The sequence below is a fragment of the Chiloscyllium plagiosum genome, unplaced genomic scaffold, assembly GCF_037043375.1.
Source record: "Chiloscyllium plagiosum isolate Xiang-an unplaced genomic scaffold, Cpla_swu_hap1 HiC_scaffold_8, whole genome shotgun sequence".
NCBI classification, from domain to species: domain Eukaryota; kingdom Metazoa; phylum Chordata; class Chondrichthyes; order Orectolobiformes; family Hemiscylliidae; genus Chiloscyllium; species Chiloscyllium plagiosum.
Window position 1 is genome coordinate 46,848,057 of NW_028270146.1, and position 26,725 is coordinate 46,874,781.

The 26,725-nt window shown below is 40.6% G+C and overlaps 1 protein-coding gene across 6 annotated transcripts in view; it reads left to right on the forward strand.

Moving 5' to 3' along the window:
* Window positions 1-26,725, forward strand: part of tecpr2 (tectonin beta-propeller repeat containing 2) — a 114,676-nt gene that overhangs the window by 28,630 nt on the left and 59,321 nt on the right. For all 6 annotated transcript variants that reach the window (XM_043697447.2, XM_087989782.1, XM_087989784.1 and 3 more), the window contains 5 exons: window positions 3,567-3,699; window positions 12,285-12,731; window positions 14,342-15,363; window positions 16,059-16,242; window positions 16,515-16,688. In XM_043697447.2, the coding sequence (XP_043553382.2) occupies window positions 3,567-3,699; window positions 12,285-12,731; window positions 14,342-15,363; window positions 16,059-16,242; window positions 16,515-16,688 (1,960 nt within the window). The remainder of the gene's footprint in view (window positions 1-3,566; window positions 3,700-12,284; window positions 12,732-14,341; window positions 15,364-16,058; window positions 16,243-16,514; window positions 16,689-26,725) is intronic.

Sequence of the window (26,725 nt, forward strand, 5' to 3'; positions counted from 1 at the left end):
ATTACCTGAAGGAGAAAATGCACAATGCATTTGGAGCACTGCATTATCATCCTCAGCACCAGAGCTTTGTATTCATTTCCTATTGATAGGGTGAAAGTTATGAAAGTGACCTTTTCTATAAAACCTTTCAGGGCCCTAGATAGGTTCAGAACTTCTGACAGCAAAGTGCAAAAACACTTAGTTTAGTACTAAGTTGTCAATGTTCAGAGGAGATAAGGTATCGAAAATGAAAGTGTCACTATGGAGCATGCTTGGAATATTCATGTTCATAATGAAGTGGTTAAAAAATGATTTATTTCAACTAGCAATTGGAGGAAAAATTTGCTTCACTGTGTTTGTCTTTCAAATGGGTTTAGACCTAAACCATCATGGAACAAAATTAACTGCCCAGCCTTTTGTGGGTATGTTTTTGAATTGTATAGATGTTGACCATATCCATCTGAAAAATTCTAAAAGTGGAAAACTTATAGGGACTTGTACTGAAATAAAAACAGAAAATGCTGGAAGCAGTCTGTTTCTCTCCATCGATGCCATCTGAGTTCATGAATTAGATCAATAATCCAATAAAAACTGAGAAGAATTGAAAATGTAATAGAGGGGTGAGTTGGCAAAAGCACAAGACGGAAGGTCTGTAATACAGTGAGAAACAGGTGAGATTAAATGACAATTGTGCAAGGCCAAAGTGAGTGATATTGGGACAAGTGAAAAAATATAAGTTGTGTCAAGTGGTAATGTAAATAGTAGAATGATGAACAGCTGATGCCCAAGAGCAAAGAGTGAAACTACAAGTTGTGAAAAGAAAAGGCAGTAAAATTGGCACATAATCTGAAATTAGTGAACTCCATTTTGAATCTGGAGGGCAGTAAATTGCCTAATCAAGAAATGAATTGCTATTGCTTAAGTGAAAGTTAAAACATCATTAGAACACTGTGGGGGACGAGTGCTTGTAGACCGAGTGGAGGGGTTCTGCAAAACAGTCACTGGATCTGTGGCTCAGTGCAGTAGTTAGCACTGTTGCTTCACAGCACCAGAGATCTGGGTTCAATTCCAGCCTCGGGCAACTGTGTGGAGTTTGAAAACTCTCCGCATGTCGGTGCGGGTTTCCTCTGGGTGCTCCGGTTTTCTCCCACAGTCCAAAAATGTGCAGGTTAGGTGGGTTGGCCATGCTAAATTGCCCACAGTATCCAGGCATGCAGGACTAGCCATGAGAATTACAGGGATACAGTAGGGGAGTGGGTCTGGGTGGGATGCTGTTTGGAGGGGGGGTGTGGATTTGATAGACCAAATGGCCTACTTCCACATTAGGGATTCTATTATCTGAATTTGGTGTCATTGTAGGCAGTAAATACAGTAAACTAAGTTGAGATGTCATTATGAATCACCTTTTTAAAATCTGGAATAAATATTTGAAACCTTGGATGGTGAGACAGGAGGAGGAACAAAACAAGTGTTGCACCTTGTTCTTGTGGAAACTGCTATAGGAAGACTAAGTAAGGAGGGGACCAGAGTGCAATTAAGAAAACAGTCTTTTCAGGCTTTGATAGGTGTGTTTTGTGGTGCCATCCTGCTAGACATGTCAGAAATGGAGAACATTCAATAGTTGAGTGGGACAGAAACAGACTGAAAAGAATAGGTTTACCAGTGAAATCCTATTCATACATGTTGCGAAGGAAGTAGAAATAGGTTGACTGGGGTTGGGATCTGAGATTTTTATCTGGATAGGGAGTATTTCTAAAAGCGACGAGGTCTTTCATAGTCTGGAGACAATAGGGTGATGACCAGTATGGGGTCATGGTTCAGGAGGGATAGGATAAACTGTTACTGAATTGCATTCAGTCTCTGCAAGGTAAAGTTCAGATCAGCAGATAGTGTAGATAAGAGACAAAAGGGAAGTCCAGGTGGGGGTAGAAAACTAGAAGTAGAAAGGGGGGCTGTGAAACAGAAAAGTGGGAGCTTTTGGTCTATTGCTAGACTATTATTCTTCACAACCCAGGTAATGTTCTGGGGACTCGGATTTGAATCCCAGCATAGCAGATTAAGTTTTAATTCAAAACAAAAGCTGCTGGAATTACGAGTCTGAGTACAACTCTATGAATCTCTAAGCAAGAAACCATTGTCGATTGGCAGAAAAAACCTATCTGGTTCACTAATGAACTTCAAGGAAGGAAACTGCCATCCTCACCTGGTCTGGCCTAAACGTGACACCAGACCCACAGCAGTAGTTATGGATGTGCAATAAATGCTGGCCTCTTCAGCGATGCCCACATCCTATGTATGATTTTTTTAAAAATGGCTGCTGTCTAGAGAAGTGTCTAGGGCGGCTCAGTGGTTAACACTGCTGCTTCACAGCGCCAGGGACCCAGGTTCGATTCCTGCCTTGGGTGACTGTCTGTGTGCAGTTTGCGTATTCTCCCTGTGTCTGCGTGGGTTTTCTCTGGGTGCTCCAGTTTCCTCCCACAATCCAAAGATGTGCAGGTGAGGTGAATTGGCCATGCTAAATTGCATTAGTCAAGGGTAAATGGGGAATGGGTCTGGGAGGGTTACTCTTCAGAGGGTTGGTGTGGACTTGTTGGGCCGAAGGGCCTGTTTCCAAATTGTAGGGAATCTAATCTAATCTAAACTGGCTGAGGAGTCTAATACAAAGGAAGAAGAGCTCAGGATCATGCCAGCCTGAATTCATTGCAGTGGTTGTGTTTAATATAAGGTCTTTTCTAAGGACAGATCAGTTGTGGCCAGAGAAGATTAAGGGGTCTTGTGCTATAATGAGAATTGAGAACACCATTTTTCAAAAGTTACTTTTGTACTTTTAGTGATATTTTACAGAGTTTAAGTGAATTGAGACATTTTTGTTCTGCTTTTAAACAATTATTAAGTTCTAACACATTTCTACAGTAAAATATTAAGCTGAGCAGAAATCCTTTAGCCCCTTGGGACAAGCTGGGAGGTAGGAAGGCTGACAAAATGGCACAAGAAATGTCAGAGTAGAACGCTCAACACATTCCCCCTATCATGCCACGTTGCTAACAGTGGGAGAGTTGGCACATTGGTTTCTTGCTACAGCCCAATTTAAACACGTTGATCAATTAAGAGCCACTTCCTGTCTCCAGGAACATTTTACCTTGATTAGGTGAGCTTGGCACTGCTTAGGGAGACCACCCACTGAAACAAACCCCCAATTACTGTTGCATGCCTGCCTAGTCCCATCATCCCCGACAGAACTTTCTTTGAGGGCACTCAGCACTGAGGCATCATCTTCTTGCATCTGCAATATAAGCAGTGGCCAATGCTAGCATTGGTGCTGCCAAGCTCCTGCACCTTCTGGTGAGGGCTGCCATCTTTATTTAGACATTACCTACAGCGTCACTTCATTCATTGACTGCAGGTGGCAGTCTTGCCTGCCATTTTCATCCCTGGTGATGAAACATTGGCCATCTCTGTAAACTCCAGCCCCAAATGATCCTTTCTATCTAAACATGTTCTGTATTACTTAATGATGGAAATTTGTATAAGTCAAGTCAGTTAACTAACAACATCACATTTTAATATTTATTACATGGCATTTGCAGGCTCTGATTGGTGGACTCGAAGGGCTCAGTGCCATTGTGTCTGTTTCCTGTACAGATGATGAAATTTTCATGTTGACTGACGACCGTGATATAATTCGAATTTCCAACAAACCAGAATCTTTCAAGTTAATGGGTAAGGTTGCTTGATTATAAAACATCACTTCGGGCTGAGTTGGGTAAACCTGCATGTCTCATGGTACTATGGTAGATATCAGAAACATAACAATTTGAATGCTCGGTTTTCATTTGCTGACAGTCGGGAATTGATGTTGGTCTCTGTGCCAACCAAGTAGAGGATATCAGAAGTCCTCCTTCTGTAGTCCTTAATGTACAATGTTTAGCTAGCCCATGAAGACTAAAAATATGAATCTTGCTCTTTGATCTCTTTCATGGCTGGAATGGTTCATTATATTCATTATCTAGACCTATGCATGACATGACCACATGGTGTGTGCTAAAGAGCTATAGATTTCAGTGATCTGATCCAAGTATTATTCACAGAGCGGGAAGAAACTTAAAAGATCATAAAAATATTTAAGTTAAAGTGCATTCTGGCCAAGCAAATCTTTGGGAAAATTTTTATTGGGAGGGGATGATTGAGAACAGGTTTGGAGATCAGTCTGCTGTAAAATCTGCTGACAGTCCAAAAATTGCCACAGTCTTCTGTCACCCTAAGTTAAACTTTCTTCTTGGGTATAGTTTTACAGAACCCTGTTTTGATTTGTTTTTCAAGTTCGTAAATGTTTACACAAGATAGTATTTGACGTCAAAAGTTTATTTGTTGTGATAACCTGGTTGATTTCCACATTACAAGGATGTGCAGATTAGGTTAGGCTTTTTTAAGCCAGAAAACCATTGACTAAGAATAAAAAACATTTGAGGAACATTTGTAGATGACTGTACTTTTATTTTGTCTTAGTCTTCTGATCCTCAGGCACAACACAGAAGATGGATTTGAACATGTGCCCAATATTACTCTTATTTTACTAATTTCAAAAGTTGTTCCTAAGTACAGTTCTGCACCAGACCTCCATATTTGTGCTATAATCAGGATAGGGACCAATAACTTTTTAAAAAAGTACAGAAAATGTGAGTTTCCAGAGGATTTACTAAGACAGTGAAGCCACAGGATTCCTGCCTTGAATAAACTGTACTAAACAATGTTAGAACAGTTTTAGAACAAAAAAACAATACAGCACAGGAACAAGCCCTTCAGCCCTCCAAGTTTGTACTGCCACATTTTGCCCTACCATACTAAAACTGTCTTCACTTACAGGATCGATATCCCTCTATTCTTTTCCTATTCATTTATTCCTCCAGGTGCTTCTTGAATGCTGCTATTGTTTCTGCTTCCATCACCTTCTCTGGCAATGCATTCCAGGCACTCACCACCTTTTGTGTGAAAAAAACTGCCTCGCATGTCTTTTTTAAACTTCTCCTCTCCTGTGGCCCTTAGTAGTTGACCCCTCCACCCTGGGAAAAAGCCTCATGCCTTCCACTCCATCCCTGCCATTTATAATCTTATAAACTTCAATTGGGTCGCCCCTCAACTTCCTGCATTCCAGTGAAAATAAACCCAGTTTAGTCAACCTTGCTTCATAGCTAAAATCCCCCATACCTGGAATGACCTGGTAAACCTTTTCTGTACCTTCTCCAAAGCATCCACATCCTTCTGTTAGTATGGTGAACAGAACTGTATACAATATTCTAAGTGTGGCCTAACTAAAGTTCTATAAAGCAGCGGCATAATTTGTCTATCTTTATACTCAATGCCACTTTCAATGAAGGTACGCATGTTATAAGCTTTTTTTAACTGCCTTATCTATCTGCACTGCCACCTTCAGTGATCTGTGGACCTGCGCACCCAGTGACAATGCATGTAAAACTTCTTTCTAACACCCAGAATTAATCTGTCATAAATACGGGCACTACACTGAGGTTGGTGTGAATTGACAGGAACTGAAAGTACAGAGCAGGTTTCAGTGAGGATGTTTAAAAATATTTAAAAAGTGTAATTAAAATGTATGTCAGCAGTAGTTCAATTGGTAGTACTCTTCCTGCAGAACATTACCAGGTCAAGGCCCACTAAAGAACTTAGGAATAGAAATCTAAGCTGGCTCTCCAGACCAATACTGCAGTGGTGCTATCTCTCCGTTGGAAAGTTAACCTAAGGCCTTGTCACTCCATTCAGGTAGTTACTAAAAGACAAAATTACTCAATTTCAAGAAGAACATAATGTATCCCCTAAGATTTGACCAATAATTATCCATCAATTAACATTTAGCTATTATCATATTTCTGTTTGGAAGTGTTTGCTGTCCTCAAATAAACTGCTGCATCTCCAACAGTGAATACTCTTCACAAGGTAATTATTTGGCTGTAACACACTTTGGGACATCTTGTGACTTTGAAAGGATCAATATAATTCAATTTTAAAAAAAAAAAACCAAAACTGCCTGGAAATTTTATTGCAGCTTTGAAAGATCCTATGTAAAAGCAAAATTGAAGATATTGGGAGCCAACAACATGGTAACATCTAAGAATGTAGATGGATTCCAACATAGCAATTTATTTGACATATATATGTATAAAATTGAGAGGATTTGGGTTCATTGTAATTAACTTACACTCTCAATTGTGCATTCTTTTAGCCAAATAATTGTTTTGCACCTGCAATGGGTGTAAACATGAGGAATCTCCAAGCCTAAGCATTCTACAGAATATTGGTATAAAATGCTGTGTAGGTTTTGTATTAGCACTATGCATAATTACTTAATGCACATTGAATTCTGTGGTGGGATTAATGATTTCCAGATTTGTTTGACAGATGCTTTGAATCCTACAGAGAAGAAACTACAGTCAAAAACGTAATCCACTTTGTTGTTATTTTCAGTGCCACTTCATGCAAGAATTAATCTGATTTTATTGTGGGGTTCTTGACATACACAGTACCATCAAGCATTCACGTGGTCTGGTGTCTGTAGAACCTATTGTCATTCACAGGCATCTGGATAGGTACATGAATAGGAAGCATTTAGAGCAATATAGGCTGAATGCTGGCAAATGGGACTATATTAATTTAGGATATCTGGTCAGCATTGACATGCTGGACTGAAGGGTCTGTTTCCATGTTATGCAACTCTGTGACAAACAGTGTGGACTCTCATGTTGCAGAAAATAACCTGAGTAGGAGTTTCTTCTGTTCTCATTACTGGTTAAATTTAAGAAAAACTGTTTTTTTCTTTCCTTTGGACTTCCATTAAAGACTTATTTTGCTAAGTCTAATCCATTTAGTTCCTGGTAAGACTGATTCTGTGTTTTTAGAGAGCATTACCTCACTTTTATAGAGTCATAGAGGCATACAGCACGGAAACCGATCCTTAGGTCCAACTCGTTCATGCTGATCAGATATCACAATCTAATCTAGTCCCACTTACCAGAACCTGGCCCATATCCCTCCAAACCCTTCCTACTCATATACCCATCCAAATGCCTTTTAAATGTTGCAATTGTACCAGCCTCCACCACTTTCTCTGGCAGCTCATTCCATACACATACCACCCTCTGCATGAAAAGGTTACCCCTTAGGTCTCTTTTATATCTTTCCCCTCTCACCATAAACCTATGCCCTCTAGTTCTGGACTCTCCCACCCCAGGGAAAAGACATTGTCTATTTATCCTATCCATGCCCCTCATGATTTTATAAACCTCTATAAGGTCATCCCTCAACCTCCGACACTCCAGCGGAAACAGCCCCATCCTATTCAACCTCTCTATAGCTCAAATCCTCCTGTTTTAGTTTCCTTCAATTCTCCACATACCCTGTACATATTCTGTTCGTAGAATCCCTACAGTGTGGAAACAGGCCATTTGGCCCAACAAGTCCACACCAACCCTTGAAGAGTAACCGACACAGAACCCATTCTCCTACCGTATTGCTCTACATTTCCCCTGACTATTGCATCGAACCCACACCTTCCTGAACACTATGGGAAATTTAGCATGGCCAATTCACCTAATCTGCACATCTCTGGACTGCAGGAGGAAACCGGAGCACCCAGAGGAAACCCATGCAGAAACAGGGACAATATGCAAACTCCACGCTCAAGGCTGTTGTAGCTCTTCACAAAATATTTGCCACATTTGTCTTCTATATCTCTATTTATTCTTCACTTTCTATGTTAATTATGACTTGAGTATATACCGTATATACTCGAGTAATAGTTGAATTTTTTTGACTGCCTTTTAAAGTTAAATTTATGGGGTCAGCAATTACATGGATACTTTTGAGGGGCTGAAATTCATGCCCGTCAAAATTCATACCGCACTGTTGGAATATTGCGTGCAATTCTGGTCTCCTTCCTATTGCAAAGATGTTGTGAAACTTGAAAGGGTTCAGAAAAGATCTACAAGGATGTTGCCAGGGTTGGAGGCATGGGGCTGTTTTCCCTGGACCGTCAGAGGTTGAGGGGTGACCTTATAGAGGTTTACAAAATCATGAGGGGTATGGATAGGATAAATAGACAAAGTCTTTTCCCTGGGGTCGGGGAATCCAGAACTAGAGGGCATAGGTTGAGGGTGAGAGGGAAAAGATATAAAAGAGACCTAAGGGGCAACTGTTTCTCACAAAGGGTGGTACGTCTATGGAATGAGCTGCCAGAGGAAGTGGGGGAGGCTGGTACAATTGCAACATTGAAAAGGCATTTGGATGGATATATAAATAGGAAGTGTTTGGAGAGATATGGGCCGGGTACTGGTAGATGGGAATAGATTGGGTTGGGATATCTGGTTGGCATGGACAGGTTGGACCGAAGGGTCTGTTTTCATGCTGTACATCTCTATAACTGTAAGCCCAACTGGTCTCTAACTGATCTCATGGGGCGGCATGGTGGCTCAGTGGTTAGCACTGCTACCTCACAGCACCAGGGTCCCAGGTTCGATTCCAGCCTCAGGCGACTGTCTGTGTGGAGTTTGCACATTCTCCCCGTGTCTGCGTGGGTTTCCTCCGGGTGCTCCGGTTTCCTCCCACAATCCAAAAATGTGCAGGTTAGGTGAATTGACCATGCTAAATTGCCCATAGGGTTAGATGCATTAGTCAGAGAGAAATGGGTCTGGGTAGGTTAGCCTTCGGTGGGTCGGTGTGGACTGGTTGGGCCAAAGGGCCTCTTTCCGCACTGAAGGGAATCTAATCTAAACAAATAAAGAGAAATAACCAATGAATTCCGAAAACCTGGAGTGGAACACAACAGCCAGTGGACTGGAACACCATGCGTGGAGCAGAACAACTAGCAGACTAGAAAGCTGGAGTAGGATGTGATGGCCAGCATACTGCCTCATAAACATTAATCTGTTATCTGTGAAGAACTAGGGTCGACTTTTACACAAGATATGTGGAAACTTCCAGATTATTTGGCCAAAAGTAGAGGGTTGACATTTACATGACATCGACTGGTTTCTTGAGTGTATATGGTTGACAGCAGGTTTACTGAGTTGCCCATTGTGAAGCAGAAGTCTGGGATTCCCTCCTTGTGAATTAAACTCCAAATTTTAGAAATAGTAGATTCCTTGCCGAGTTTCCTTTTGTTTGCTGATTTCCTTGGATGGGTTGTTGTTGTGGAATTGAAATGCAATAGCTGTGTTATTGAAGGTGTATGCATGCACTCTGTGTGCATATGATAACTTTGTTAAGCGGTTCCATTGCACAGTTTTCAGTTCTTTTCCTGACCAAGCAAATAATGCACCTGCATTGCTTTTTGAACAGTTTTTAAAGAAGTTTGTGTACATTTATAAATTATTATGAATCAGTATTGTTCACATCTGTAAAGAAATGCTTTTAGTCTTGGATACCTCACAGATTCTTCATTTATTTTATTTTGTTCTTTTATGAATTTTCAATTTTGAGCCAGAATTGACCGTTGGACTTTGGGACAGTTTGGGTTAAAAAGGAAAGAACAGACTTGGCAAGCTTTGTTTGTTTGAAAAGCCAAACCTGGAGGTTAATTGTAGGCTGAGCCTTGATTAAATGGTTCCACCGACCAGCCTCCACCAGCCCCCACCCCAAAACTAGCTCAGGAAAAGCATTGTGTTTAAATAAGTAGCAGAAATTGGCTATTCAAGAGGCCAATACCTGAGGAGTTGATCACAGCAAGCTTGAGGGAGACCCTGTGTTCAACAGTTGCCAGATTTTGAACGGTGACTGAGACCTCGGGGAGATTCAGTCAGTCTACTGGGGTGAAATCAGAATTAAAGATTTTTTTAAGCTATGTTTTCTGTGAGATGGTTCTTGAAGGCTGTTGAGACAGTATGAAGATTTGAAACAACAACAGAAATCGCTGGAAAAACTCAGCAGGTCTGGCAACATCTGTGCAGAGAAAACAGAGTTAACATTTTGGGTCCCGTGACCCTTCTTCAGAAGAGGTTTGAAAGCTCACTGTCTAATCTGATGTGCCAGCGTCCAGAAACCCAAAGAAAGAAGTGTTGCCGCCTTTCCTTGAGTGAACTAAGAAGGTGACCCTGGTCAATGTTTCAGAAAAAACAGTTGCCTGTGAACAATGCACCATGAAGGATATTTAGGTAATCAGTTTTAATTATGCTTCAACTTTGTTTATTTCTGTCTTTTGTGTCAGAAGTCACATGACACCAGGTTATAATCCAACAGGTTTATTTGGAATCATAAGCTTTTGGAGTGTTGTTCTTTCATCAGGTGAAGTGGAGGGAGATGCATAGGCTAAATAACAAATTGTTGCAAATGACCACCCTGTCGACACTCCACTCACACCATTTGTACTATCTTTTGACACACTTAATTACCTGGAATTTTCTTGCAATGATCTCTCTGCCTATAAATTTCATGTCTGTCCACTTCTCTCTGCTTCACCTGACGAAGGAGCAGCTGTCTGAAAGCTTGTGATTTCAGATAAAACTGTTGGACTATAACATGGTGTTGTGTGATTTCTGACTTTGTCCACCCCAGTCCAACACTGCACTTCCACATCATGGTCTTTTGTGTGAATGGTGCTGAAAACAAATGTTTTGGGTTTAAAGCATAGACGTGTCAGCTTACCATGCTGATTACATTTTCTCTCTGCTAATGTTAGTTTGTATTTAATAAATTGTTAAGTCTTTTGTTTAAGATACAAAACTGGTGTCTAGAAATTAATTATTCACAAAATCTGGGATTGGTTAATCAAAAGTCTAGTTAGGACCTGTTGGAGTGACTATTTGGGAGTCTTCAAAAGTTTAATTTTTCTGCATTGTGAATACAGAGGTATAAAATATCCTTTTGGTTCTGTCTCTGTTTTATAACAAGTCAGTTTGGAAATCAGAATCATAAAATCCATGCAAAAAGAGATCATTCAGGCCATTGAGTCTGCATGGTCTGAAGAGTATCCCACTCAAATCCATCTCCCCCATCCAGCCATATCCCTGAAACCCCAGATTGTTTTTTATTTTACCATGACTAATCCACTTAAACCACATCTCCCTGAACACTACTGGGTAATTTTTCTAGCATGACCAATCGACCTAACCCACACATCTTTGGATGTGGGAGGAAACTGGAGCAGCCCCACAGAGACATGAGGAGAATGTGGAAACTCCACATACAAATGCCCAAGATTGGAATCGAACCTGGCTCTCTGGTACTGTGAGGCAGTAGCGCTAACCGCTGTGTCACCACGTGTACAATATTAATTAAACTTTTTTCATTATGCTTTATTGAATTAAGTTTTTTTTTCAACTTTAACCAGAATGTCTGAGACCTCGTGCTTGACTATCTTGCTCTTCCTCTGTGATATCATTCTCCCCAATAATGCTATTGGCACATTAACAGTTTCATACTGAATTTAAATTGATACTCAAGTCAGTAAGTATAATGTACAGATCTAAAACAAATGCGCACAAACTACTATACTTGATTTCAAGGGGGTCAGGTTGGTGATTCCTTGTTCTGTGGCCGAGTGCCATATTTTTGTAATTATATATTTAAAATAACAGAAGAAGATATGAAATTATTGGCCTAAATTTGCTTTTGTCTTTACATTCTGTTTCCGTATAATGTTCTTGGGTTTCTTCAGGATTTCCTTTTTTTTTTCCTTTTTCAAAGGCATGACAATGCAAAACCAGGTTTCTTCTGGTTAGAAAATCAAGGACTAGAGGTCATAATCTAAATATTACTGCCTGGTTTTCTTTAGGAGTGAAGTTCAGAAGCATATTCAAAGGGTACTAGGAGCTTGGAATACTTCTGTAAATGTTCAGTTGTTCATTTTAAATCCTAGGATTGTTCATTTTGTTTAATCCAAAGGTGGTTATAGGACAAAGTCAATGTGAATTAGGACACGCAAATTAGGTAGCTAATAAGCAGAATTATAGCACACACTCCAATGTCTAAATACCCTTTTTCTGTTTTGGTTTGGTTCTTGAGGTTTTTTTTGTAACTTCCATCTTCATGTGCGTGTTAATTTGATAGTTCTTATACATATAAGATTTACAAGTACAAGATATTATTTTCAAAATTCAGATGGACATTGACAATGTTAAGCTATCACCTTCAGCTTTTTTTAAAAAGGTTCAACAATTTGACAATCGCTTCAAGGCAAGGAAGGGTAAAATATTGTTTAAAATACTGTGAATAGAGGCCGTCCTGAATCTCCAGATTCTTTTCCTCGGAAAGTTTCTAAATCTGATGTAAACTTAATGCAGATGTAATTGCCTTTTCAGGAGTGCATTCACAATTAAACTCCCCGCTAACAGTCAGCTCCAGGGAATCAGTTCAAGAAACAGTGATTGCAACAGACTCAAAAGAAATGCGAAGTGAAAATAAAACTTCAGAAACTGATCGGTTTGAAGCACACCATTCGTCGTCTTCAGAACTTGAGCCAAATTTGAGTTCAAAAAACGAAATGGAAAGACATCCCTGGGACGAGACAGGAGAGGGAAGACATTCAGAAACAAGTGAGCCAAGGAGCAGAAGCAGCTCTACAAACAGTGGTATTAGTGTTTTTAGCCATGTAACATCTCCGGAACAGCAGATAGGAGCAATTTCCTCGCCTGTAGGATTAACAAAGATTTCAGATTCTGCAGAAAGATTCAGAACAATGAACATGGAAGAATTCAACCAACAGCTCATTGTTGTTCCTGTAAAAAAGAAGAAGAAACGCAAGCAAGGTATTTTTTTAATATAACCTTTTCCGCCAACTCCAAACAGACCCCACCACCAGGGATATATTTCCCTCCCCACCCCTTTCCGCCTTCCGCAAAGACCGTTCCCTCCGTGACTACCTGGTCAGGTCCACGCCCCCCTACAACCCACCCTCCCTTCCTGGCACTTTCCCCTGCCACCGCAGGAACTGTAAAACCTGCACCCACACCTCCTCCCTGACCTCTATCCAAGGCCCTAAAGGAGCCTTCCACATCCATCAAAGTTTTACTTGCACATCCACGAATATCATTTATTGTATCCGTTGCTCCCGATGCAGTCTCCTCTACATTGGGGAGACTGGACGCCTCCTAGCAGAGCGTTTTGGGGAACAACTCCGGGACACCCGCACCAATCAACCACACCGCCCTGTGGCCCAACATTTCAACTCCCCCTCCCACTCTGCCGAGGACATGGAGGTCCTGGGCCTCCTTCACCGCCGCTCCCTCACCACCAGACGCCTGGAGGAAGAACGCCTCATCTTCCGCCTCAGAACACTTCAACCCCAGGGCAACAATGTGGACTTCAACAGTTTCCTCATTTCCCCTCCCCCCACCTCACCCTAGTTCTAAACTTGCAGCTCAGCACTGTCCCCATGACTTGTCCTACCTGCCTATCTCCTTTTCCGCCTATCCACTCCACCCTCTCCTCCCTGACCTATCATCTTCATTCCCTCCCCCACTCATCCATTGTACTCTATGCTACTTTCTCCCCACCCCCACCCTCCTCTAGCTTATCTCTCCATGCTTCAGGCTCACTGCCTTTATTCCTGATGAAGGGCTTTTGCTCGAAATGTCGATTTCGAAGCTCCTTGGATGCTGCCTGAACTGCTGTGCTCTTCCAGCACCACTAATCCAGAATCTGGTTTCCAGCATTTGCAGTCATTGTTTTTACCTCTTTGGCTTTATAACCCTTGTTGACTTCATTAATCTAAATTAAGGGTTATCTAATTTAAATATGCAAACCAGCACTGAGGACTTCAATGATAATTTGCAAAAACCTGAAGTGATGCTGTTGATATTTAATGACAACCATCAAATTGGCATGCAACTTTTCAGAGTAGAATCAGATTTACTGCCTGCTAATTTTGGACAATTACAAGGCTATATTTCTAAGGTGGTTCTGCTTATTAATCTAATTATAATAAAAATAATGTGACACACATTCTCACAACTTGAACATTTTGGTGGGAAACACTGGAAAAGTGGTTGGAAAATTGATAATTGGATGGCATAAGTTTACTATCATGAAGAGAGAGAGAGAGAGAAGTTCAATTTTATTTTAAACTGGTTTGGAATTGCTCTGTTCAAATATAGTAATGTGATCCATAATTTGGAGAAGTGCACATAATGCCATGGAAAATTTTACAGCATTGTTCTAGATGAATATGGTTTCTGTATGATGGAAGGAATTTTTTTCGCTCATTGAGGATTTTATTTTAATTAATAATTTGTAATACGATGCTGCAATTATATATTGTAGTTACAGGTAATGTAAAATTGCTTTTTGATCCGATTTTCTGTTTTCCTGCTGCAAAGTGTCTCTGTTTATGAATAATTGCATGTTGTTTGTCATACAGCAAGTTCTGGATCTGAAGGCAGTCTTGTAAAACATGAAATTGACTGTTCCAATAGTTCCCAAAGTTCAGAGCCAGCACTGTTGAGTGACTTTGCTTTTGATGGCTCCATAACCACAACTTGTGACTTGTCTGATCAAATGAGTTTGTTGAGCAGCAGCCTGGATCACTTGATCACTGATTTTTCTGAACAAGAGAGCCAGATTGGTACAGAATTGGATACTTTTTTGCGAGAGGAGAGTAATTCCAATATTTTTGGCTCCATACAATCTCCTGAGTGTACATCAACGTCACAGGATGACCATCTCCCATCAGACAGTTTAGCAGAATCTTTGAAGACTGCAACTACAATGAATGAAAATACATATTCCTCTGATTTACATTTTGCAGAATGTTTAGATACTGTATCTTCTGTCAAATTGGAAACTTTAGACAGTTCCTGCAATAAAAACAAAGACTGCAGAGGCGAGGTTTCAGTGTCAAGTTCTGAACCAGTACTTAGACAACAAGCAAATTTAGTTAACACTATGTTTGATGTGGTTTGCAACAGTGAACCTTTGGAATTAAGATCTCGAGATCCAGAAAAATCTGTGTTGTCTGGTGGCCTAAATTTGCAAGGATCTTTAAGTGAAAGCTCAGAGTCTTTCTTGGATGAGCGTCATGCACTACTGATGAGAATTCTTTCACCAGACAAAGATCACAACAGACAAGAAATCAATGCATTTTCACAGTTATGTGTGTCATACAATGTACCCAATTTATCAGACAGAACTGAATCTCCGCAACCTTTTGAAACTGTTTGTTCAGTTGATAATGCTATCACTGACGAAAAGAAAGTCCAACAACAACTTTCATCTTCCAGTGATGATGAGGATATTTATGGCCATGGAGGACCTCCTTCATTATCTGAAACCAGTGTGACTGAACACATTCTCACTTCTGATGCTGAAAAATCACAAGGTTCAGTTTTTCAAGATCTGAATACTTCTGTTTCAGATGAAATGGAGCTTTTAAAATCGGATCAGGTGAAGCAAAATCTATATTTGTTTTTCTTTTAATGTTTACTCTTGAAATTAAAAATTCATAAATTACATTTGTTCTATTTTTAATTATCATCTGTTCTTTAATGTAACATGTTACCAAAGAAAAAGCAGTTGGCCAGGTAAGCACATGACATTGATTAGATTAGATTAGATTACTTACAGTGTGGAAACAGGCCCTTCGGCCCAACAAGTCCACACCGACCCGCCGAAGCGCAACCCACCCATACCCCTACATTTACCCCTTTAACCTAACACTACGGGCAATTTAGTATGGCCAATTCACCTGACCTGCACATCTTTGTGACTGTGGGAGGAAACCGGAGCCCCCGGAGGAAACCCACGCAGACACGGGGAGAATGTGCAAACTCCACACAGTCGGTCACCTGAGTCGGGAATTGACCCCGGGTCTCTGGCGCTGTGAGGCAGCAGTGCTAGCCACCATGTCGCCCACAAATTATTTATTTAAGAGTTTTGATGGCAATTACAAAAGTTTGAAATATTTTTGTCAGTTCTATGAATTCATTGTTAACTTAAATGTGGAAACTGAAAAACTTATTCTTGAATAAGGCGCATATGTTTTGAAATGAGAACATAGACACTGGTTCTTGAAAGGACAAGAAAAAGAGGAAAATTCATACTGAAAAAATAATTGACTTCTGTTTATTTGGTGTTTTTAGTTTGCTGAGAGCTGGATGGGTTACTCTGGCCCGGGCTATAATATCCTCAGCCTTGTGGTCTCTGAGAAGCATGTCTGGTGTTTAGACTACAAAGGTGGACTATACTGTAGCCCATTTCATGGTACAAGTTTGCGGTGGCAGAAGTTTGAGGATGGTGTACAACAGGTGGCTGTATCACCATCAGGTCAGTGAAAAAATGGTGTTGCTCTGTTGTGCAGAATTCCAGATATTTGTGGAATCGAAGATAGGAACTTGTCAGCTCTCTCATTATACATTTCTAATAGAATATAAATTATGTACACGCAAATAGTTAAAAAGTGCTTGAGGGAGAATGTAGGTAATTGTACAATTAGAATATATTCTGCGCCTTGTTTGCAAAGCATATATTGACTAAACTAAAACCTCCTGTATTTTAATTTTAGACATCTTTGGAATTATTTTACTTTTTAATAACAGGTGTGCTGTTATGGAAGATTGAACAAAAATCAAGCAAAGCTTTTGCCTGTGCTAAAGTGACAATGAAAGGGAAGAGACATTGGTATGAGGCTCTACCAAATGCTGCATATGTTGCTTTAAGTGATGACACTGCATGGATCATCCAAACTAATGGAGAACTCTATCTACAAACAGGTAGATACAAACAGTGATGCATTTATTATTGCAATCATGGATATTATCTCAAAGTGTTCGGAAATGCTACTGAACACAACTGGAACAGGTGAGACTTGAACTTAGTCCTTCTGGCTCAGGGATAGGACAGTACTACTGTGCCACATGAGCCCTTATTATTGCAGTCATGTGCTTGCAGCAGAAAGTGTTTTCCTCAGTAGGTATAATTAATCATTCACAGATTCCATCAAAACCGTGTTTCTCCTTAGTCGGTGCACTGTTTACTGCACAATTGAATGTGTTTAAAATAAATATATTTAACATTTATATTTCTATAGTTTATTTCGCAATCTCTGGCTGTGCTGTCTTTAGGCAATCCCATGAATTGGTTGTGTCCCCAGTAAATTAGGAAAATTAGCAAGATATTGCACTTAAAAAGAAATAGGACTTTTAAATTTTAAAGGCAATTTCTAAGGCCTATTGCATGATTATACATAGCAGAGAGGTTGGGACAAATTAAATAACTCTTTCAAAAAGACAAGTTGGACATCTGGGATGAACGTGTTATGTGATCTTGTGGAGGCCCAGCCTATAGTACTTTATCATACTAAATGAATATTGTAGGAAAAGCTTGAGCTTTTCCATTTAGGTTGGTGCCATTCTTTGCTCAAGGGAGGTGATGGTCGACTGGTATTAATGTTGGATTATCAATCCAGATACCCAGGTAATATTCTGAGGACCCAGGTTCAAATTATTGAATTTGAATTCAATAAATATCTGTAATTAGGGAAGGAAACTGCCATCCTTACTTGGTCTGGCCTACATGTGTCTTCAGACCCATAGCAATGTGGTTGATATTTAACTGCCTTCAGGGAGATTTATGGATGGATAGTAAATGCTGGCCTAGCCACTGATGCCCACGTCCTGTGAATGAACAAAAAAATTAGAAGTTCTGCAGGATGAAAAGAAAATCACGTGTCGCCATGCAAAAGAATTGTTATTTAACAAAAATTTCTTTAAGTCAAAATGTTCAAACTATTTCTAATCGACATTTTTTTGGGACTTGAACCCAGACCTCCTGACTCAATTGTAGGCATACTACCACTGCACTACACAAACCCCTCAAAAATATTTAATTTTTTCCATTAACCTATTTTCCTGATCAATCTGTCGAGAGCTGAGGCAGGAATTGAACCCAGGTCTCTGGTGCTGTGAAGCAGCAGTGCTAACCACTGTGCCACCATAGAACACACCAGATGGCCTCCTCCTTCAAAGATTGTGATTTCCCTTCCCACGTGGGCGACAACGCCCTCCAGTGCATCTCCACTTCCCGCATCTCCGCCCTTGAACCCCACTCTTCCAATCACAACAAAGACAGAACCCCTCCAGTCCTCACCTTCCACCACACCAACCTCCATTAGAGAGACAGGGCACCAACTTGCGAAATGTTTAGAGAATATCTCTGGTACACTCACACAGAACAAACCCACCATCCTGTGAGTGAACACTTTATCTCCCCCTCCCACTCCGCCAAGGACATGCAAGTCCTGGGCCGCCTCCACCACCAAACTCTAGCCACCCAATGCCTGGAGGAAGAACGCTTTGTCTTCTGCCTTAGGACCCTCCTGCCACACGAGATCAATGTGGATTTCATCAGTTTCCTCAGTTGCCCTCCCCCATCTTGTCCCAGATTTAACCTTCCAACTTGGCACTGTCCTATCTTGCTTCCCACCTTTCCACTTCATCCTCCTCTCTGACCTATCACCTTCACCCCAACCTTCATCTACTTATTGCATTCCCAGCTACCTTCCCCCTCCAGCCCCACACCCCTCCCATTTATCACACAGCCCCCCTTGGGCGACTCCCTCATTCCTGATGAAGATCTTATGCTCAAAACATTGACTGTTCTGCTCCTGTGCTTTTCCAGCACCACACTCTTCAATCTGGGTACATAATCTTAGGTTAAAAAGTAGAAAAATAAAGAAATAAGTTAAAAGGTTTATTGTTAGTTCTTGTCAGTATAAAGTAGTAAATAAGAAATTAAAATTTTGTTGTACATTTTTTGTCATACAGTAAATCTCAAAATATTTTTTCTCTTTATTTTCAATTGCTTCTTCCTGCTAGCCCTTTTCTTCCCATCGGCTTTCAACTCTTCATTGTTGCTGTCTGTGTTTCGAGCCTTTTTTAAAAAATCTGTGGCAGTGTGTACAAAGCCACTTCAGTACCATGTGCTTGATAGAAGGCTTTCATGTGATGTTCCCTTCCAAAAATATTTAAGATAAATACAGCTAATGTCATCGAGTTTCTATTTAAAACTGGATGAACAGAATGTGTTGATCGTGGTAAGTATCAACTTGCCATTTACTGGAATGAGGGGGAGAATGGTGGCAGCACTTAGTACTAAGATGCACATTGAGGTATTATACTTTCTGGGGAAGTGACAGAGATGCATAATTGTTGCATAGGAATGCAGGTATTTTATAGTATGGTTTATAGAATATAAAAGTCATGGTATATAATTAATTTATATAGAATTCTTCAGTGCTGTATGCAGTTTTCGGCTTCACCTCATAGGAAGGATGTTGATGCAAAGGTGCAGCATAAGTTTTTTTAGTCTGAAGAAATAACCTCAAAAAGAAAGACATAAATTTTGGAGCTGTTTGGAGAAATGGAGATTGAGGTGGCGTGATTGACTGCAAAATATTGGGAACAAAACAAAAATAACATATATCTTGTAGGAGAGTTGTGAAACTGGAATACAGTATCAAAGGTGACGATTGAAATGGAAACTATGTTGAGTTTTAAGAACATTGCTAAGAAAGAGACAGAACTTTGCACCTTCCATTCATCAAAACTGAAAAACAAACAAAATGTTTTTATTTTGTGTTGTCCTCCTCTTCCCTTTCATCATTGGTGAAGTAGCCAACAGGCTAACTTAAAAAGTTAAGGTTGAAAGGAAAGCTACTCAGTCCTTCGAAGACAAGTTGTAAGCCAGAAGATTGGGAACATTTTAGGAACCAAGAAAATATTACTGAAAATAAATTGGTGGAGAAATTAGAATCTGACAGTAAACGAGCAAAAAATTTAAAAGCAGACAGTCAGAGCTTTCAAAGTATAAATGAAGAAAATAGCTAAAATGAGTATGTCCCTCAGAGGATGAAGGTAGTGAACTACTAATAACAGTATACATATTATCAGAGGATAGGGATTAGTAGTATGGATCTGTATTCATATTTGGGCACAAAACGCATCTCAAAGTAACAATAGGAAAAACCACGGGGTAGAGGGACGGGAGGTACTTAAAACAATCAGTCTCTCCAGAAAAGTACTGCGAAAACTCATGAGATTAAAAGCTATCAAGTCCTGGGGCACTTTTCAATTCTGAAAGTGGAAGCATTTGTACAAACTTGTAAATGGGCCAATAAATCATAGGGTGCCTGATTTACCTCAAAATGTTAAGGATCTCTAAAGTTTAAACAAGCCATTTCACACTGCTACTACACAAGTGGTGTTTTTCACTAATAGGATGCTATTATCAGTCTGAATGGACATTCTGCACAGTTGAGCATTGTCATGCATGAATTGCCTTTAATGCCAGCTACAGAAGTCATACATTCTGATGATTGCAGATGACACTAAGATTGGTGGAGTAGCAGGTAGTGAAGGGAACTGTCAGAGGATACAGCAGAATATAGATAGATTGGAGAGGTGGGCAGGGAAATGGCAGATGGAGTTCAAACAAGGCAAATGCGAGCTGATGCATTTTGGAATATCCAAATCAAGAGCGAACTATGCAGTAAATGTACAGAGATCTGGGTGTTCATGTCCATTGTTCCCTGAAGGTGGTAACACAGGTCCATAGAAGGCAAACGGCATGCTTTCCTTCATCGGTCGGGGTATTGAGTACAAGAATTGGCAGGTTATGTTACAGTTGTATAAGACTTTGGTTCAGCCACATTTGGAATACTGTGTACCGTTCTGGTTGCCACATTACCAAAATGATGTGGATGCTTTGGAGAGGATGCAGAGGAGGTTCACTAGGATGCTGCCTGGTATGAAGGGTGCTAACTATGAAGAGAGGTTGAATAGGTTAGGATTATTTTCATTAGAAAGACAGAGTTTGAAGGGGGAACCTGATTGAGGTCCACAAAATTATGAGAGGTGTAGACAGGGTGAATAGCAAGGACCTTTATCCCAGAGTGGGCAATGCAATTACTAGGGGTCATGAGTTCAAGGTGAGAGAGGAAAAGTTTAGGAGAGATTTGCTTGGAAAGTTCTTTACGCAGAGGGTGATGAGTGCCTGGAACGCATTGGCAGCGGCGGTCGTTGAGGCGGGCATGATAGCGTCATTTAAGATGTATTTAGACAGATACATGAATGGGCAGGGAACATAGGGATACAGGCCCTTAGAAAATAGGTGGCAGGTTTAGATAGAGGATCTGGATCAGCGCAGGCTTGGAGGGCTGAAGGGCCTGTTCCTGTGCTATAATTTTCTTTGTTCTTTGGCTGAACAAATCAAATAATACGTTGCTCCATAATATGAAGGGCACAGGCAATATTCGACCAACTCATATGAAAAACCCAAACCAAAGCATCCACCGATGGATGTGGTTCTACAATTAACCAGCACTTTCTGAACAATCCTGAGTGTATTAATACCACACTAACAACTAATATAAAATAATCACTTCAGCTGAAAACCTGGCTGATTTATGCTTGCTACAGGCTACAAGTATGGATGATCGGGGACTCGTTTTCTACAAGCAAAAGAAATATATTGAAGCCTTACACGTTTTTCTGCGTTATCCAAAGCTACATTGCCTGTAGCTTTCTCCATGGCAATATCCCAGTCAATTAGTCAACTTGCTACCAATCAATTTGCACCCTTTTCACCTGTGGTATAAATTTCTACTGTTATGCCTGCCTGGGGTAGCACATTGGAAATCAAGTCTCTCTATTCCCAGAGATGTCAAAGAAGTTTAAAAACATTTATATGAACTTCCCAGTCTACCTGTCTGATAGACCTAAGTTAACAGAATATGGACCAAGTTTCTGCACCTAACTGAAACTACTATTTATAACACTTGTAGTTGTTTACATAGAACAGTGCAGCATCGTACAGGCCCTTCAGCCCTTGATGTTGTGCCGACCTTTTATCCTACACTAAGCATACACACCCTTCATTTTACTATCAGCCATGTGCCTATCCAAGAGTCGCTTAAATGTCCCTAATGCATGTGACTCTACTACCACTGCTGGCAGTTCATTCCATGCACTCACCTCTCTCTGTGTAAAGAACCCATCTCTGACATCTCCCCTAAACCTTCCTCCAGTCACCTTAATATAATGATCCTTCATGATAGCCATTTCCACCTTGGGAAAAGGTCTCTGGCTATCTACTCTATCTATGCCTCTCATCATCTTCTCTTATCATTTCTTCTCTCCAGTGTGAAAAGCCCTAGCCCCTTCAACCTTCCTTCATAAGACATGCCCTCCAGTCGAGGAAACATGCTGGTAAATCTCCTCTGCACCCTCTCTAAAGCTTCTACATCCTTCTTATAATGAGGTGACCAGAAATGATCACAATATTCCAAGTGTGGTCCAACCAGAGTTCTTTTGAGCTGCAACATAACCTCATGGCTCTTAAATCTTCCTGCTATGAAAACCAACACATCATACCCATTTTTAACAACCCTATCAACTTGGGTGGCAGCTTTGAGCGATCAATGGATGTGGACCCCAAAATCCCTCTGTACCTCCATACTGCCAAGAATCCTGCCTTTAATCGTGTAACCTCCATTCAAATTCAACCTTCCAAATTGAATCACTTCACACTTTTCCAGGTTGAACTCCATCCAGCTCTGCATCCTGTTAACGTCCCATTATAACCTACACTGCCCTCCACACTATGCACAACTCCACCCATCTTTGTGTCATTAGCAGACTTACTAACCCACTGTTCCACTTCCTCTCCAAGTCATTTATAAAAATCACAAAGGCCCAGAACAGATTCCTATGGAATTCTGTATACAGACAGCCAAATTTCCCTGTATCCCATGCTTCCTTACTTTCTGAATGAACCTACCATGAGAAACCCTATCAAATGCCTTGCTAAAATCCATATACACCACATCCACTACTCTACCTTCATCAATGTGTTTTGTGAGTTCCTAAGACTGACTGGTTTGTAATTCCCAGGATTATCTCTATTCCCTTTCTTGAACAAGGGAATAATATTTGCCACCCTCCAATCATATTTTACTACTCCAGTGTACAGTGTGGATGCAAAGATCATTGCCAAAGATGCAGCAATCTCTTCCCTCTCTTCCCTGGCTTCCCATAGTAGCCTTGGGTATATCCTGTCTGGCCCATGGGACCTATTTATCCTCATGTTTATCAGAATTTCCAGCACATCCTCCTTCTTAACATCAACCTGTTTGACCATAGCAGCCTCTCTCACGCTGTCCTCACAAACGGCAAGGTCCCTCTCACTAGTGAATACTGAAGCAAAGTATTCATTAAGGACCTCCTCCTACTCGAGGCACAAATTGGCCCTACCCTCACTCTGGCCATCCTCTTGTTCTTCACATAAGTGTAGAACGCCTTAGGGTTTTCCTTAATCCTACCCACTAAGGCTTTTTCATGCCCCCTTCTAGCTCTGCTCAGTCCATTCTTCAGTTCCCTCCTAGCTCCCTTGTAACCCTCTAGAGCCCTGTCTGATCCTTGCCTCCTCAACCTTAAGTAAATTTCCTTTGTACTCTTGACAAAATGTTCCATATATCTTGCCGTACAAGGTTCCTTCACCCTTCCATCCTTTCATTGCCTCAGTGGGACAAACCTGTCCAGTACTTTCAGTAAGTGCTCCCTAAACAACCTCCACATTTCTGTTGTGCATTTGCCTGAGAATATCTGTTCCCAATTTATGCTCCACAGTTCCTGCCTAATAGCATTGTAATTTCCCTCCTCCGTTAAATACTTTCTCATACGTCTGCTCCTATCCTTCTCCATAACTATAGTAACGGTCAGGGAGTTGTGATAGCTATGACCGAAATGCTCTCCCACCAAAAGTTCTGACACTTAACGTGGTCCGTTGCCAAGCACCAATTCTAATCTGGCCTCCCCTCTTTTCAGCCTATCTGCATGTTGAGTCAGAAATCCTTCCTGGACGCACCTGACAAAGTCTGCTCCATCCAAACTATTTGCACTAAGGAGGTTCCAGTCAATATTAGGGAAGTTGAAGTTACCCATGACAACAATCCCTGGTACTTCTGCACCTTTCCAAAATCTGTCTCCCAATCTGCACCTCCGTGTCTCTGTTGCTATTGGGGGGGAGTCTATAGAAAGCTCCCAATAAAGTGACTGCTCCTTTCCTGTTTCTAACTTACAACCATACTGACTTACTAGACACACCTGCCTTGACAACCTCCCTTTCCGCAGCTGTGTTATTATCCTTGATTAGCAATGCCACTCCCCCACCTCTTTTACCTCCTCCCTATTCCTTTTGAAACATCTAAACCCTGGAACATCCAACAACCGTTCCTGTCCCTGTGATATCCATGGCCACAACATCATATCTCCAAGTACTGATCCATGCTGTAAGTTCATTACCCTTATTCCTGACACTTCTTGCGTTAAAATAGACATAGTTCAACCCATCACTCTGCAACTTTGCCCTATCAACTGTCTGTCATTCCTTACAGACTCTCTGCACATCATATCTGCTTGTTCACCAGCTAGACCATCCTCTGATCCGTAGCTCCAGTTCCCATCCCCTGCCAAACTAGTTTAAACCCTCCAGCAAACCTCCCACCCAGGATATTGGTACGCCTCCAGTTCAGGTGTACCCCATCCTGTTGTACAGGTCCCACCTTCCCCAGAAGGAATCCCAATGATCCACATATCTGAAGCCCCCCCTCCTACACCAGCTCTGCAGCCATGTATGGTTACCTGTCAATGCATAACTCTGTAAGTTAAAACTCTAACTCCCTTCTAACAACACACCCCCTTCCTGACACACACAAACAGACAAAACCATTGGTTTTATGGATGCAGGGGAAAATCTACTGAGAAAACAGTGCAATGGCACATGTCCAGGATTTAGTGGAGGGGTTCCTTTGGTTGCCAAGTCCTTTAGTTCTCTGAACTATTCCTTTAGGTTCTTTCACTTCATCTAAGGAGGCACAGAAGGACTGGTTTACAAATTATAAAATCTCTGACCTATTGATTAAAATCAACAGCTTACAGTAACTGGTGAAAAAGCACTTAGATTTCTTTAACTTCAAGTGTTTTACTGGAGAAAGATGCACACCACCTTTCAGAGGTCTAAGGGCTCTTCACTGTTTCGTTCATGTCCACAAGCTGCAGAAAGTCAGACTTAATGATCCTTGACATCCATAACTGGCCATAACTCCACAAATCACTTTCTCTCTCTCTCTCTCTCTCTCTCTCTCTCGCGCTCTCTCTCTCTCTCTCTCTCTATATATATATATATATAGTTGTGCTATTTATTTCCATTTTCCCCATTGCTTGTAATGCAACAATGTAACATGACTACTAAAGAGTTTCAGAAACTTGCTTTTTTTTTTAAAGTAAAGCACTACTTTCCTCAGACTTCTGTTGTAAAACAGCCCTTTTCCCAATTCAGTCCACAATCAAAATTAAACATTGAGTCATAGAGACGTACAGCATGGAAACAGACCCTTCGGTCCAACTTGTCCATGCTGATCAGATATCCTAAATAAATCTAGTCCCATTTGCCAATATTTAGCCCATATGCCTCTAAACCCTCCTATTCATATAGCTATCCAATTACCTTTAAAAGTGTTGTAATTGTACCAACCCCCACCACTTCCTATGACAGCTCATTCCATAAACGCACCACCCTGTGCCCACAGGTCCTTTTTATATCTTTCCCCTCTCACCTTAAACCTATGCCCTCAAGTTTTGGACTCCCTGACCCCAAGGAAAAGACCTTGACCCTATCCCTGCCCCTATGTTTTTATAAACCACTATAAGGACATCCCTCAGCCTCTGACACTTTAGGGATAGCAATAGCAATAACAAGATGTGATTTTTAAGGCGTAATAAAATAATGCAGGTGCTGGAAATCTGAAATAAAAAATAAGAAGTGCTAGAGAAACTCACCCAGTCTGAGAGAGAGAAAAACAGCTGATGTTTTCAGCCTGATATGACTTCTTCAGAACTCACAGATCTTTACGCTGTTAAAATTTGGCATTATTGCAGTTATCCTGTTGAGTACAAAATGGACAGCTTTGGTAGCATGTCAACAATATTCAAATTCTGTACAAGCAGTCTCTGTTTTATAATATTTGAAGTGGGTCTAAGTCTTTTTCGCTCAATCTTTTATAAGTGTGTACGATTTAATCAAAAACAGGACATTGCAACTTTTTCTCTGACATTGACCAAATCATTTTGAAAAGCATCCAGATATTGATGATGATTGAGGAGAAGCGTTGAGTCAGTTGCAATAACTAAACACATTAGGTGCATCCTGAGAAGTTGTCATCTTGCACATTTGCGTAGTCAGATTGGTTTTCTAGCTCAAACTTTTTAAAACAGAGTGATACTTATTAGCAACTTGAATGTATATAGTGCCATTACCTAGTAAAATGAAAACAAAAACTGGCCTGCATATTGTGTTTTTCATGACTTTCAGCCATCTCAAATCACTTTTCAAAAGTACTTAAATAAAAGCAAAGTACTGTACATCTAAAATAGGAACATAAATTATTGAAGAAACTCAGCAGGGTCTGTGGAGAAACAAATAGCCTTTTGAATATAGTGTGATTCTACAGTTCCAAAGAAGAATCTTATTGGACTCAGAAGTGTTAACTCTATATTTCTCTCCCGATGCTGTCAAACCAGTTGTTTTTCTCCAGTACTTTTTTATTTCAAAAATCTTCATTGCCTGTACGATAGAAAACACAGCAGTTAATTTACATGCAGCACGGTCCCACAATCAGCAGTGTGATATTGATCAGATGGTCTCTTTTTTGTGATGTTGATTGAAAGATAAACATCAAATAACCTCATTATTC